The 13,658-nt window shown below is 43.3% G+C and overlaps 1 protein-coding gene across 1 annotated transcript in view; it reads right to left on the bottom strand.

Annotated features, from left to right (window-relative positions):
• Nucleotides 1-13,658, bottom strand: part of SYNE1 (spectrin repeat containing nuclear envelope protein 1) — a 375,888-nt gene that overhangs the window by 36,024 nt on the left and 326,206 nt on the right. The window contains exons 125-128 of the mRNA XM_048488624.1: nucleotides 7,953-8,140; nucleotides 7,029-7,179; nucleotides 2,320-2,502; nucleotides 2,017-2,154 (exon numbers count right to left, since the gene is read on the bottom strand). Of these exons, the coding sequence (XP_048344581.1) occupies nucleotides 2,017-2,154; nucleotides 2,320-2,502; nucleotides 7,029-7,179; nucleotides 7,953-8,140 (660 nt within the window). The remainder of the gene's footprint in view (nucleotides 1-2,016; nucleotides 2,155-2,319; nucleotides 2,503-7,028; nucleotides 7,180-7,952; nucleotides 8,141-13,658) is intronic.

The raw sequence follows: 13,658 nt of genomic DNA, 5'->3' as shown, positions 1-13,658 counted from the left end.
GTGAACAGGGGAGAATCTACAGAAAATGGTGCCCAAGGCAAGTTTTTAAACTGCGTCCCCTCAGCTTCTTGCAATCTGGATGTTAGGCCTCTATTGATGCACCCCAAGATTGTATTAGCCTTTTTTCGCTGCATCACACTAACTGCTCAAATTTGACTTACTGTCCACCCATACCCTAAGATCTTGTTCCCCGACTACTATGCAATGGTGGTGAGCCTATGGTACTCCAGATGTTCATGGACTACAATTCCCATCAGCCCCTGCCTGCATGGCCAATTGGCGTGTATCCTCCATTCAGAGAGAAAGTGGGAAAACCTGTGATTGCTTTAGATTGTACACCACCCAGAGCCCTTTGGGGGTGGGTGGTATAGTAAATATAAACTAAATATAAACTATAAATAAATAAATAACATTAAGGTTGACTTACCGGTACTTCTAGGCAAGCGGCGACTGGGTAGGGGCAGGGAGGCCGCTCTTTATATGGCCTTGTCACTACCTTCAGCTCCCTCTTGACCACCACTTGCCTAGAGGTAGGTTAATTGTAATTTTAAAGCAACCACAGGGTTTTCCCTCCCAGCATTGGTGGCACAGGAGGACGGGGGCCACTTTCCCACCACCACCAAAAAAGCCTGTGGTTTAAAATTTAAAAATGTGCTTTAAAATTAAGATTAACCCTGTTCTTCTATGGGGCACCGATTTGGATTGGAGCTGTAAATCAAACCTTAAATACACTCCAGTCCCGCTTTTTCATAAAATCACGGGCTTACCAAATTGTGTTCCATATGCAGCCCTGTGTTTAGAATTTGGGCAAATAACTTATGTATCAATGGCCTGGCTGAGAACTTTCAAATATCCATAATTTACAGGAACAGTTTACTTTCTTAAATGCTCTCTGACGCTGTGGTATCTAAATGGATAGAGATGGTTGAGGAAAAAAAATGGTACTATTAACTTATGATTAGAAACGTAATATCCTCTCACTTTATCTGAAGCATATAGTTGTTTGAAAACCAAGCTTCTAGAGCAAGGGTACTGTGATTTGATAGTTGCCGTAGGGAAAACATGTTCCCCCTTAACTTTGCTCATCCCCTTAGAACAAGAGCACATAGCTAACTATCTTTTTTTGTCTTTTAAATCCAAAACAAAGCTATGTCTATTGCCCGATTTAATATAATGCCCTCTATGCTTCCCTATGGTAGATACCAACAAATCGACAAAATTAGGTTGAACCAGACTTTCCTTATCCCACTCCTACATAATCAACTAACTGATACTCTTAAGATCCCTCTAATTTTAGATAACGCTGACCCCACCATTTGCGCGAATGTAGCTAATTACCTATTAAATATTATAGACTTAGCTCTAGAAAAACATTAACTCATTAATTGACTTGTAATATTATAACACTATTTATTTGATGTTTTATGAGTTATTAGAGTTTTTTTACAGCTGAAGCAACTTGTGTTTTTAGCCCTTTTGTATTTTATGGATTGTATTCTAGTAATATGTTTATGCCAATAAAGGCTTCTTCAATTTAAAAAAAGCTCTCTGATTGCTGTTCAATGTCTAGATCAGGTTTCATAGAGAAGGTCAAATACACAAATTATTAATATCCTCAAGGACTGTTTCAGATGTAAGTTCTTTTCCTCACATACCATAACATGTGCAAGATCTGCAGCTGTATGAACAAGAATTGAGAGATCTGCAAAAGGTCTTTCAGATATTAGGGAGGCTTATGGTGGATGTTCATTTGTCTCTTTAACCACTGACAGGGAAAGGTAATCCTTGAAGCAATTTGAAGTTTACCACACCTGTTGAATGCTAGTTGCTATGAATGCTGTTTGTGTTAGCCTGGCAGGGCAGGTAATATTGGTGTTAATTCATATGCAATTTATAATGTTTTTAAAACTTGCACTGGCCGCAAAACCATATACGTCATGATACCTGATATTCAATAATGCAGGTAGGCCACTTCTGTTTTGTTTAAATGTGCGCCTATAGTTTGTATTTATTTACCCTGAGTTGCTTTATCTTTGCTTGAACATCACACTCTGAGAAGTGTTCAATGTTGGTCAACTGTAGATCCATCTCTGTTAGCCAGACCAGAATGTTGTCACGTGCTGTCTCAAACTCTTCACGTTGGCCAATGAAATGCTGAAAAGGAAAAGGTAAGGTATTTCCTAGATATCACTGAAATACATTGAATAAAGCTAAAAGTTTTAAAAAGCCAACTAGTAAGACAGAGATAAAACTGTGATGCTCCCAACATTCCCCCATGAATGTATTACAGTAAGAAATCAACTAGAAATGGAGAAATACTTTAAGCCTGCGGAGGATGGAGGTGACTCGCTTTTGCAAGTTGTCCCATCTCTGGTTCCCTTCATGGACCATTTGCTTGAGACTGCAAGCAGAGTCAGTCCGGTTCTCTCGAGCCAAACGACGGTACTGTTTGTTAATCAGTTCTAGCTGAGTAAGACTTTCATGTACTTGTCGCTGAAAAGCCTACAAGAAAAGAAGCAACAAAGTAGCCTATCAGAATAGTGGCCTTTCAGATCTTGGCTATCACTAATATGGAATTTTTTTGTCAACAAGCTTCAACAAGATGTAAATCATTACCAATTACATGTGGATTAAAAGGCTCATTCAAGAATACCGGTAAGTGGCTTTTCATTGGTGTTTCTATTTATTTCAAGTAAAAATTTTAACTATAAAAATAATTTAAAAATATCTGCGCATTCAGATTTTATCAAAAATGACCAATATTAGCTATACCACACATTTTTGTGCAGTAAAATTATTCTGTGAAAAGTGGCTTGTCATTTTCTCTCAAGTTATTTACAACCGTTGACTATTTTTGTATCTTCTCTGGTACAACCGTACTTTTCTAGCTAGCTGTGGTCTGGATTATACAAACTTTTGGTAATTCATAAATAAAAAAGAGTCACCAAGGAAGAACACTAAGATCAATAGCACCGCAACATCATGTTCTGATGACATCACTTTAGAAATGATGGCACAAATGTTCATAGGAGCAAAACATATCAAAGTTAATTTATTCACTATGGTTAACATTGAAAACAAAAATAATGGAATGTATTTGTATTGTCAAATATTTTACAACATAATATGAAAAATCAAAAGGAGGTAATAGAAAGATAGAAGGTTAGATCCAAAGGTTCCTTCTATAAATGGAAGTAGACTTCTTTTTGTGAAAGGGGGAATTTCACAGAATCCCCCTGCCACAGAATACTTTCGTATGCATGGCTAGGTGTTGTGGAGAATCCAGCAACTACCCAGAGGAATACAGTGAACTGGAAAGAGAAGGTGGAGATAGGAAAGATCCATTCTATGAGTGGACATCCTTTTGAGAATTCAAATTGAATCCAACTAAATTTATTAATTGAATAACCAAGGCCAAGTATCCAATTCAAGAAGACAAAACAAAGTTAAGCATACAATGTAGATGAGAAATATAAAACTAATGTGAAACAAAAATTATAAAGTTGTTTATTTCGCTGGGCTATTAAATTTTGTCCTTGAACTGATGCAAATGAACTACAGACATGGATACATTTGTGACAAGCAGTGGTGTTTTGCTTTTCCTCAAATTTGTTTTGGTAGTTCCAGCTAATTAAATTGAAACTAGGCAGTTGTGCTGCAAAGCCACAGCCAAGGCCAAAAGAGGACTATGTAATTTGAAGCAACAAAAAACCCTCTCCGGTTATTCTTATTACATGAATACCCTTCATGTAAATGTCAATTAAGAATGTAAAGTAGGTGGGTAGAAAGGATAGCTTTTCTAATGCATGGGAAATGTTAAGCAGAGTTCAGGGAAATGGATAATCAGTTTCTCTTAGAAAATAAATAGAACTATTGCTGCTTTGTTAGTAATGATTAGAACTTTAACACAGGCAGTCTTTATGTTCAGTCAACTACAGCTGCTGTTTCACCTGTTAACAACTTTTGTCCAGAGGAAGGACAGCTGTACATATTTTCCAGTCCGCACTTACAATATACTTTTCTTTACCAAATTCATCAGCCTTATTGAATCTCTGGACAATGATACTATGATTGGCATTCATGAGTGAGAACTTTCAAATGATCTGAAGAATTTCCAAACCACTATAATTTTATGTCTAATTCCAAATCTGGCCCACAGCAAGCAGATCAAGAATCCACATAAGGCCATGTAAGGATTAGGAAGATATTTCTGCAAACCTGTGGGTGACTTCTTAAACTTTGAAAAAATACGCAGAGGGGAGAAAATAAATATAAAATAACTTTTGTTAGAACTTGTAATATTATCTCAAGTGATCTCACGAACAATTTTGGATTGTCTAAGCAACCCAAAATGACTGCCAAAATCTAGTGGTAGTCTTATGATGTTTCAGAATAATTTACTACACCGTGGAACACAAATATTATTAGTTGGCTGAAGTGGACAAGATAAAGGTGGGAGCAAGGTTAAAAGAGTGTGGGGAAGCATTGCTAGTAGAGTTTGGGAAGAAAATGGAAAATTCCCCTCCCATGCAACTGTTGCAAGTCTCTCAATGTCATAATATTTTGTTCAAACAGTGATCGTTATATACATTTTCAAGTTTGGGATTATTTACTATTTTTATAAATCTTGTTGAAAGCACTGACAGAATTAACAGCGAAAACAGCTGTAGTCCTGATCATAGAAACTTCAAGCCAGATGTGATGAGAATTTCCACTGTTGTAAATATGAAACTAAGGAACACTTTCATTTGTTCTTCCTAGTACAAACTCTAAAGAAGAGACTGAAATGTAGTTTAACTTTTTGTAGGATAACCAGATGCAAAGAAGGACAGGGTTCCTATGTCTTTCAAGTTGTACAAAAGAAGAAATCTCAGTAAAAGCAGATTTCCTTATTTCTGCTCATGTTACATTCTGTCTTCTAAATGGCAACTCCATTCTTCTGAGCCTAGTCACCCTAAATTCTTGCCTTATGTCAACTTTTAATGAAATGCAGGAATAGTGTAGTTCCAATTTAAATGATTCCTGAAGAAATGTGGTACTGAGCATATCCTCTTTTTCCCCCCAGTGGTTATACAATTCAGCTCTCAGGCATCTATACAGGATGAAGGGAAAGAGCCAGAAAACACTCCCACAGAGGGCTTCAAGCATCATGATAAAACTACTTAATGAAAATCAAAGCCAACTCAGATATGCTTGGTTAAACTTCATTTACTGGGACTCATTAAATGTATGATTCTTTAGTAGTTTAAAGACAGATGGAATTAATGGGAAGATAAAAATGCTGCAAGCAGTTCCAACAATGTAGTTTACTTGTTCATGTAGGCCGTTTTTGCACGATCATAATGCCCCATAATGCTCCCCGGTTCTTCCTGGGAGTCGAGGCAGGACTGGTACAAAATGCCCCAGCTGTTTCTGCGTGATCCCAGGGCGTGAGGGAGAAACCATGGATTTTAGATTGGGGTGGTGGTGGTTGAAAGTGCCCCGAATGGGAGGGGAGCAATTCTCTCAAACACACATGGGTTTAGACGGGGGGGGGGGGGGTTGAAAGTGCCCCGAATGGGAGGGGAACAATTCTCTCAAACACACATGGATTTAAATGGGGGTGGGTGGGTGTTTGAAAGTGCCCTGAATAGGAGAGGAGCGATTCTCTCAAATGCACATGGATTTAGACCGGTGTGTGTGTGTGTATGTGTGTGTTTGGAAGTGCCTCGAATGGGAGGGGAGCGATTCTCTCAAACACACATGGATCTAGACAGAGAGGGGGTAGAGGGCGCCGATTCTGTCAAATACCCAGCACCTGTTGATTGGTGGGGCGGGCCAGAGCGGTGAGGCAGGAAAAATGGCCCCAGTTCTGCTGCCATCATGTTTTCATGGCAGTGGAAGCACACAGAGGAAAGCGGAGTCACACGGGCATTTCAAAAGAACCTCCAATTTGGTGGTTTTTGAAAGCTACTGGGAAAAGGCGGGGCAACGCTGGGGCAGACCCAGTGCAGCTTTGAGGACCGTGAAGAATCCCAGGCTGCACTGGGATATTCCCTGTGTTAACATTGGTACAATTTCGCTGTGAAAAAATGGCCATAGATGCATAGGAGTGCTTGCAGTACCAAGCCCTACCTGGAAGGGATGACAACAGTTAGCAAATCCCTGAAATAGGAAGGGTAAAGAAGCATGGAAAAGAAATCTTCAAAGTTTAAATCCCCCACCACAGAAGAAAAGAAAAAAGTAATATTCAGTATTGTGGCATGGTTTCTTTGGGTTTGGAACCATTCTATTTGTAATGTCACAGAACTCAACATATAAAGCCAGGTGGCAGCATGAGACCCAGTGAGCTACAAATATGCGACATTAATCATGTGACAAGAAAGAAGTCCAGAGTTATGATCTCATTGGTGTCAATGCCAGGAACATGAGCCTAAATAAAAGATACAGTTAACACATGCCAAGTACCAAAAAAAGTATATGACAGGCCCCCTTCTGCACATGCAGAGTAATGCACTTTCAATCCACTTTCACAATTGTTTGCATGTGGATTTTGCTATTTCACACAGTAAAATCCAGCTGCATTGGAAGCGGATTGAAAGGGCATTATTCTGCATGTGTGGAAGGGACCTGAGAGGAACAAACCAAGGGTCAAAGCCAATTGGGAACCTTCTCCACTGCTGAGTTCACTTTGCTATCCTGATGCTCCTCTCAGTGTACATGCAAAAGCCAAAAATATGTGCTACCACGCTGCAACTACATTCACCAACAGTACGTCCTTCCATAAGAAGCAAAACAATGCTTCTCTTAGGGGTCCTAAACCCTGAGTTAAAAACCACTGTTTTAGACAATGTAATGTAGAGCAGTGACTTGCAATGGCTAAATTATAGTTTTCTTTTTATTCTTTCTATTTATAATTATCATTATTTTTTATCTTCAGCAGATTTTAAGTTAGTGAAACTGCTGAAGAACTATCAACTTTTCTATCTGTTGACAAATGTGTGCATTGACAGGGCCACAAGAGAAACATTTCAAGGAGTGTAAATCACCTCAAATTTTTTTAATTCTTCCTTAGCAACTGTGTAAAGTACACCAGAAGAACTAGGGAAAGCAGCTGTCCTTTCAGAAATTTTCAACCAGTCTTCAAAGCGAGAATAGTCATCCAGGAACTTTTGCCACAGTCGCCATGTCTCTTCAATCCTGAAAGGAAAAATGAAAAGTGAGGATAGAATGAAATTCAAATTAATCCTTCAATGCTTCACCAGCTGCAATGAGGAAAGCATACTTTAACTTGTCCAAGCAGTTGCAGCAAACAATCCATGTCTCACAACTAAAAACTGACAGTAAGCTTGATAAACAGGGAACATAAATGCTAGGGTGAATTCAGTCTAAACTGGAATTAAAACAGCTGTGTTTTTTTCTCCTCTTTTTATGTACTGCAAATTCTTATTTGGAATTCATATAAAGACTCATTATGAGCTTATTGTAGGGATACTGTAAACTGAGCCCTTAGCAGAAGAGATCCAGAAGTGCAATCTTCTTTATATGAACTACAGCTGCTCTAGTGTGGTTGACAAACACAAAACGTAACTTTCTAACTGTGATGAACCCTGCAATAAAAAGATTTAATGATATTTCAAGGGCAAAGTATCAAGGAAGGTTTTGCTAAAACATGAAATACTACATTTTCAAATGAACCTTCTTTAATGCATTTTTGCAAATTACAAATTAGATGAGAGCTAACAGAATAAAACTATTAAATGCCTATGAAAATGTCAGAAGATTTTACTTCCAGATCAACCATCGATAAAAAATGAATAATTCAGCTGTAAATGAATATGCAAGACTTAGCTAAACTTTCCCTTGAGTCTGCTTGGACAGCTTCTTGAACTGAACAAAAGCAGATTTATTGATCAACTCAGGACAACTGATAAATATCTGTTGAATTCTGGGAAATGTGAATTAGTGCTTACTTGAGTCGCCTTTCCATTGACATAGCACAGATGTTTCGCCACCTTCGGTCCAGGTTCCGAGTGGCCTGTTGGATCGAGTCACATTCTGTTTCTGTGGCACAAGCATCACAGTCATGGAGGAGGACTTCACAAAGGTTGAGGACAGATGCGACCCCAGTGCTATGCTTCTCTATGTCTCTTTGTAGCTCCTGTAGGTTAATAAATGAACTTATAAACTTTTAGACAAACCAGTGATTAATTAAAATTATGAAGTATAAAAAAGCAAGGCAAGCTCAGAACACTCACAGATGAATGAGGGTGAAAATAACTGATTTAAAAACCCTGAACTTTTCAGTTTTGTACAGATTTTGACTTAAACCTTGGTGCAGGGAATGTCATTGAATAAGGGTTGGGAGGCAACCTGCTAATGTTTCATTTGTCATATGAATTTTTTCTCTAAATTTATGCATTAGATATGAACATCTTCTATATGAACATTTTTGGTTGTTAAAAAATGACTGCCTGACCTTGTGATAGCACTGCTACAGATATGATGAGTCCTAAAAACAAACTACCTACCACTATGTGCAATACTTTCTGCAATTTAGTCTTGCATATATGTAAGAATATGCCTTTGCTATGAATCTGCCACCTCACTCCACAGTGAAATCTCTGCCACTAACATCTGAAATACTACACCTGGAATAATCAAATGAATTGATCTTCCAAGTAAATACTGAATAAAAGGCAAAGCAAACTAAGCTATACTTCAAGTCACCTTGCTTTAAATGCAATATTGTAAAGGATTCAATGGTGTTGACGAGAGGGCAGCCATGCCTCGGCCTTTGACTGGGCATCTCCACAGCTCCGGCGATAATAGCTTCTCCGGGCTGGAGACCTTATCTATTCCCAAGGCGTAGGGAGATGAGACTCCGGCTCCTAATGGGAATCCGGGAGGGGGGATGGGATGGACAGAGTTATAACCTGTGTTTCTGGCGGGAGATCTTATTCCTGCCACTGCGTGTACTTGAGCTTTCTAAGATGTCTGAATAAACGGTCTTTTACACCAAAGAGCCTTTTATTTCTGCCTTTTCTATGGAATTCCTTCTTACATTGTGGCAGGAATCTTAATCTACCTATATTCCCTAGTGCAGTGGACCTCTGGTGCCTCGGCATGAGAGGTTGGATGTTTCTGGGGAAGGTGCGGTAGCCTCAAAGAGGGCTCCTGACCTTTCCCTTCTGGATCTGAGGAACCGGGCGGGAGAACGGGTTCGCTTGGTGACTTTTTTTCTCACCCTCGTGATCAGCACGAAGTCTTCCTTTACTCCGGGCTTTGAATCGTGAGGGATTTGAAGACGCACTACATGGGGACTTTACATGAGTCGCTTTGGGGCGCCGTCTATGGATCGAAAGCTGTGGATCGGATATTCCTTACCCGCTGCATGATGGATTACAAAACCTCAGATGCAACCTGTCACGGAGGAGGACAGGCCCTGACCACCTTTCATGCGGCAACCCAGGAGTCCATTGAATCGCATTCCTGGACTCAGATTTTGGCGGATGCTCCCAAAGAACCACCGCGGGCACAAAAGCACTGGGGCCCGGCCCGGTTAAGACCACCGTGACACTGGGACTATACCAGGGATTGGGAGGTATCCGCATCGCTCTTCCGACCGACCCCCCCTGATCTCCGACCAGCCGCTGCACTCTGGAGATGCCCCGTGATTACCGGTGGGCACGATGCCTCGCTGGCACCAGACGGTATCGGCAGGAGTCCGAGAAAGCCTGCACTCCCAGCCGGATCTCGTTCCTCTCCCAAATCAAAAGAGAGCTGGGATGTAGTGAAGTGGGCCGACTCGGCAGGATGCCTAAGAAGCATGGGCAAATCGTGAACGCCAGCTATGGGAAGAGGAACGGAACAGCTGCAGCAAGAGCTGAAAACCTCGCAGAGAGACTTCCCGGTTAGCAGCAGCAAAGAAGTCCAACTCGAATTGACCGTACTAAAGAGGCGCCTCCAACGGGCAATATGCGAGAATCTATCGAAGTCCATGATAAAGTCCTGGAACACTCCAAACTGAACTTACAGCCAACACGAAAGCGTAAAACCAGGCCTTCTATAGCGACAATGCCAAAGTGAACTTACTTCGCAGCTGTTCAACGGGACGAATCCGGCTAAATCTGGAGCCGGAGAGAAAGCAGCTTTGCATGCTAATTCAGGATGCATTTGACTCGCAAGCGAGAGAGAGCCATGGCTGCCTTGGGAGAGGGAACTGAAGAAGCAGCAGACCAGGATGCAGCCCAAGTTGGAGTCTACGCTGTCACGGTACAGCTCGGGCGCCAGAGGGGCGACGCCTAAGCTGGGTCCAGCCACCTTCCAAGGACCGGCTCCCCACCGAACACTCCGCTGCACTGGCGCTGATACTTCCACCGATTCCGCCCCCCCCACAAGCAACCGCATGTCTTCAACCTCGCCAATTAACTCATGCTAATCACTGCACGCCGCGGCTTAAGGGTCGTGCGGAGAGGGGTTACGCAGACCTCCAATACCTGCCCGCTTCGATGGGGACTCAGCTTCCAAACTTCCCTTTACTTCATCTTTGGTAACCTCGATGCCCACATGGAGTGATCATTATGATTTGATTTATACCGGCCCGAGCTTAAAAAATACGGGACATCGGCTCAGTCCTGGATGGGGCAGCAGCCGACTGGTTTGTGGACTCTTTGAAACTCCGGGTAAGATGAAGATACTGCAGATCGGTGCCCGTGATTCCTCCAAGCCTTTGAGGGCTCGCTTCAAGATCCAGGTGCGGAAATGAAGCCTATCCGCATCTCATCAAAAACTATTCAGCAAGGCAACCGCCAAGCAGAATTTGCCCGGTGAATTCCGTGCGGCGCTGTATACCTCGGCAACATTTCCTGAGTGGCTCTGGATGCATGAAATGCTTAATACTTCGATGCTGTCGCACGGTAAGCTGGCGCGGAAACGGTAGTTTCTTTAATTCGGTCCCCCCCGCACTATTGGCTGATTGATTGCATTGGGGATCCTGGGCGGCGCCTCGCTTTGAGTACGCTGCGTCCGGAGGTCATTCACCGGTGCCGCCACAAGGCTCCACTGGCTGCCAAGTTTCCAGCCTACCGGAGACTACTCTCCGGGAGCGCCGCCGCCGGGCTGGGATTGGTGTACTTTACTGGGCGGAGTAGTCCCGGCCATCTAGGCCGCCTAACTGCAACCAAAAAAACAGAAGCCAACCATCTCCGCCGTTAAGACCCCATCTGCCAAGCCACCACGTTAGAATTCAGGGCCGCCTCTAACGGGTCTATCTAAAGCAGTCATCGGGTGGGCGACCGGGAGGGAGGGGGGAAGCAGCAGTTTGCCTTTTCTTCAGCCCCAAGTAATGGACACATGGGTTCGACTCCAGACGCCGTGAGTGAAGGCAGCCTCCCATTACAATCCAAGCGCTTTCTTGGCCAACCCCGCTTAAGCATACTCAGATTATAGCCTTCAGCCCTGTGTGATTCTGCTGCTACCCCATTGTTTAATCGGCGCCCTTGCAGGTGGCGGAGGAGCTAGGTCTAGACCAAATCCCTTCGGCTTCCATATACCGCTTCACCCAAATGGACGGGTAGTCCTCGGGAGCGTAAGGACCGGCCCAGTTCAAAAAACGCGAATCGGCTCTCCGGCCAAGTACCACTCATTGGGAGAAAATTAGTTAGTCATTCTCATGCCAGTGCGGCCAAACACTCTATAGTTCTAGTATGCCATGCCATGGTTGTTAAGGGCTGTTTTCATGAACCGCAAAAATTCCTTTGAAAGAAAGGATCTTGGAATTACTCGACCCTCTCTGCGGGAACACATGAATTCGGGAAACCGCACTTCTGGACACCCCCCCCCTGGCTTCAATTTCTCAGCCTTATTGCTCCCATTCTACCGCATCCCACCGGGACGCATTACTCAAGATCTAGCTACAGGGTATTTCAGGGAGCATAGAATGCCATCAGTTGCTTTCACCCCATAGAGACACTGGACTGCAAAATCGCATTACAGCCAGGGGGGGCTTAACTGCCCAAAGGTAGAATCTACCCGTGGATGAGTCTCAATGAGGAGAAGGAACTTCAAAGTGGTCTTCTTTAGACAAGCAAGAACTCGCCAAAGGGTTCATACGGGCGGCTACCAAAACACACACATGCTGCTCCTGTATTGTTTGTAAAAGAAAGATGGGTCTTCTACGGCTCTGCACAGATTAATCGAGGTCTCAAATGGCAGTCTCCCCTCGTCCAATAAATAATTCCTTTGGCCTTTGGATCAAGGACCTTTTAGACATTTCATTGGGCAAAGCGACGAGATCTCTACTAAGCTGGACTCTTATATAGCTTTCTACTACAGGGTCTAGAAATTTGCTGCAGGAAGGCTGCGAACGCTGGACTGTGCATTTAACACAAAGTTTGGACAGTTTGAATACTTAATAATGCCATTCGGGTTAAGTGGGGCCCCGAGCTTCTTTATGGTTCCTTTATCAACCAAGCTCTCTTGGCATGATTTATTGTACAAGGGAGTAGTGGTGTAACTTAGATGACGCTTTTAATTTATTCACAAACCATGGAAGAGCATGAAGCATTGGTTCCGGGAAGTATTGAAAACGCTTTGCTCAACAACTCCCTCTTTGCCAAACTCTCCAAGTGCTGTTTCCCACCAAACCTCTATTGACTATTTGGGTTATCAATCCTCACCAGGGCCTAAAATGGGATCCTGCTAAGACTGATGCGTCCTCCAATGGTCGTAAGTTCTCACCAATCGAAAAGAAACTCCCAATCTTTTTTTCTAGTGTTTCTTTGCTAATTTCTATCGCGGATTCTTTATTCCCAATTCAAGAACTGGACTCTCCCTCTCACAGACCTCTTACGCGACTAAGGGTAAAGATCCACTCGTCCGCCAAGCTCCGGCCCCCTCCTTTCCTGGTCTGGAAGAATGTCAGACAGCCTTTCAGCTCTTAAAGTCTGCTTTTACCACCGAACCTATCCTAAAAGCACCCTGGACCCAGATCTCCCGCTTTGTGGTTCACTGGATGCCTCGACAAAGCGCTTTGGGGCAGCCCTGTTGCAGAGGAAATAAAGATGATAGGCTGGTTCCAGCAGTGCTTATTTATCAAAGAAATTCTCCGGTGCTGAACTCAACTGGACTGTGGGTATAAAGAGACTGCGCCATTAAAGTAGCACTTCCACTTCGGCTTTGCCACTGGCTGGAGAGGGGCTAAACACCCTTTCAAGTTTGGTCGGATCACAAGAACTTGGCCGTACTCTCTCCACTCCACCCCCCCCCTCAAGATGTCTCAAGCAGCAACTTCGCTGGGCCGATTTCTTTTTCTCGCTTTCTTTCACGGGTCCATTTTTTTCCGAAAACCAATAAATCTGGCGCTGATGCGCCTTCGCTGCTTACCCGGGAGGGGTGAGCCAGCTTACACGGGACATTCCACGCGACCGTTCTCTCCCTCCCACTAGGGGCTGGCTTCGTCACCCCATCTTCAGACATCCACTCTCCTTCTTCTCCGCCCCATCTCCCAGCTCCTTGGTCTCTCCTTTCCTACGAACTTGAGGGAGGCGGGCGATCGCAACCTCCGGGCGGAGGAAGGCTTAATTCCCAGCTATGCGCTTTGGGAGAATGGCGCTTATGGCGGGGAGTTGGTACCGCGGCCTCCCCTCCCTCCGCAAGCAGGTCTCCTCGAGGCCTGC

The sequence above is a fragment of the Sphaerodactylus townsendi genome, linkage group LG01 (assembly GCF_021028975.2).
Source record: "Sphaerodactylus townsendi isolate TG3544 linkage group LG01, MPM_Stown_v2.3, whole genome shotgun sequence".
In the NCBI taxonomy this organism is placed as follows: domain Eukaryota; kingdom Metazoa; phylum Chordata; class Lepidosauria; order Squamata; family Sphaerodactylidae; genus Sphaerodactylus; species Sphaerodactylus townsendi.
This window is presented reverse-complemented; position numbering and strand designations above follow the sequence as displayed.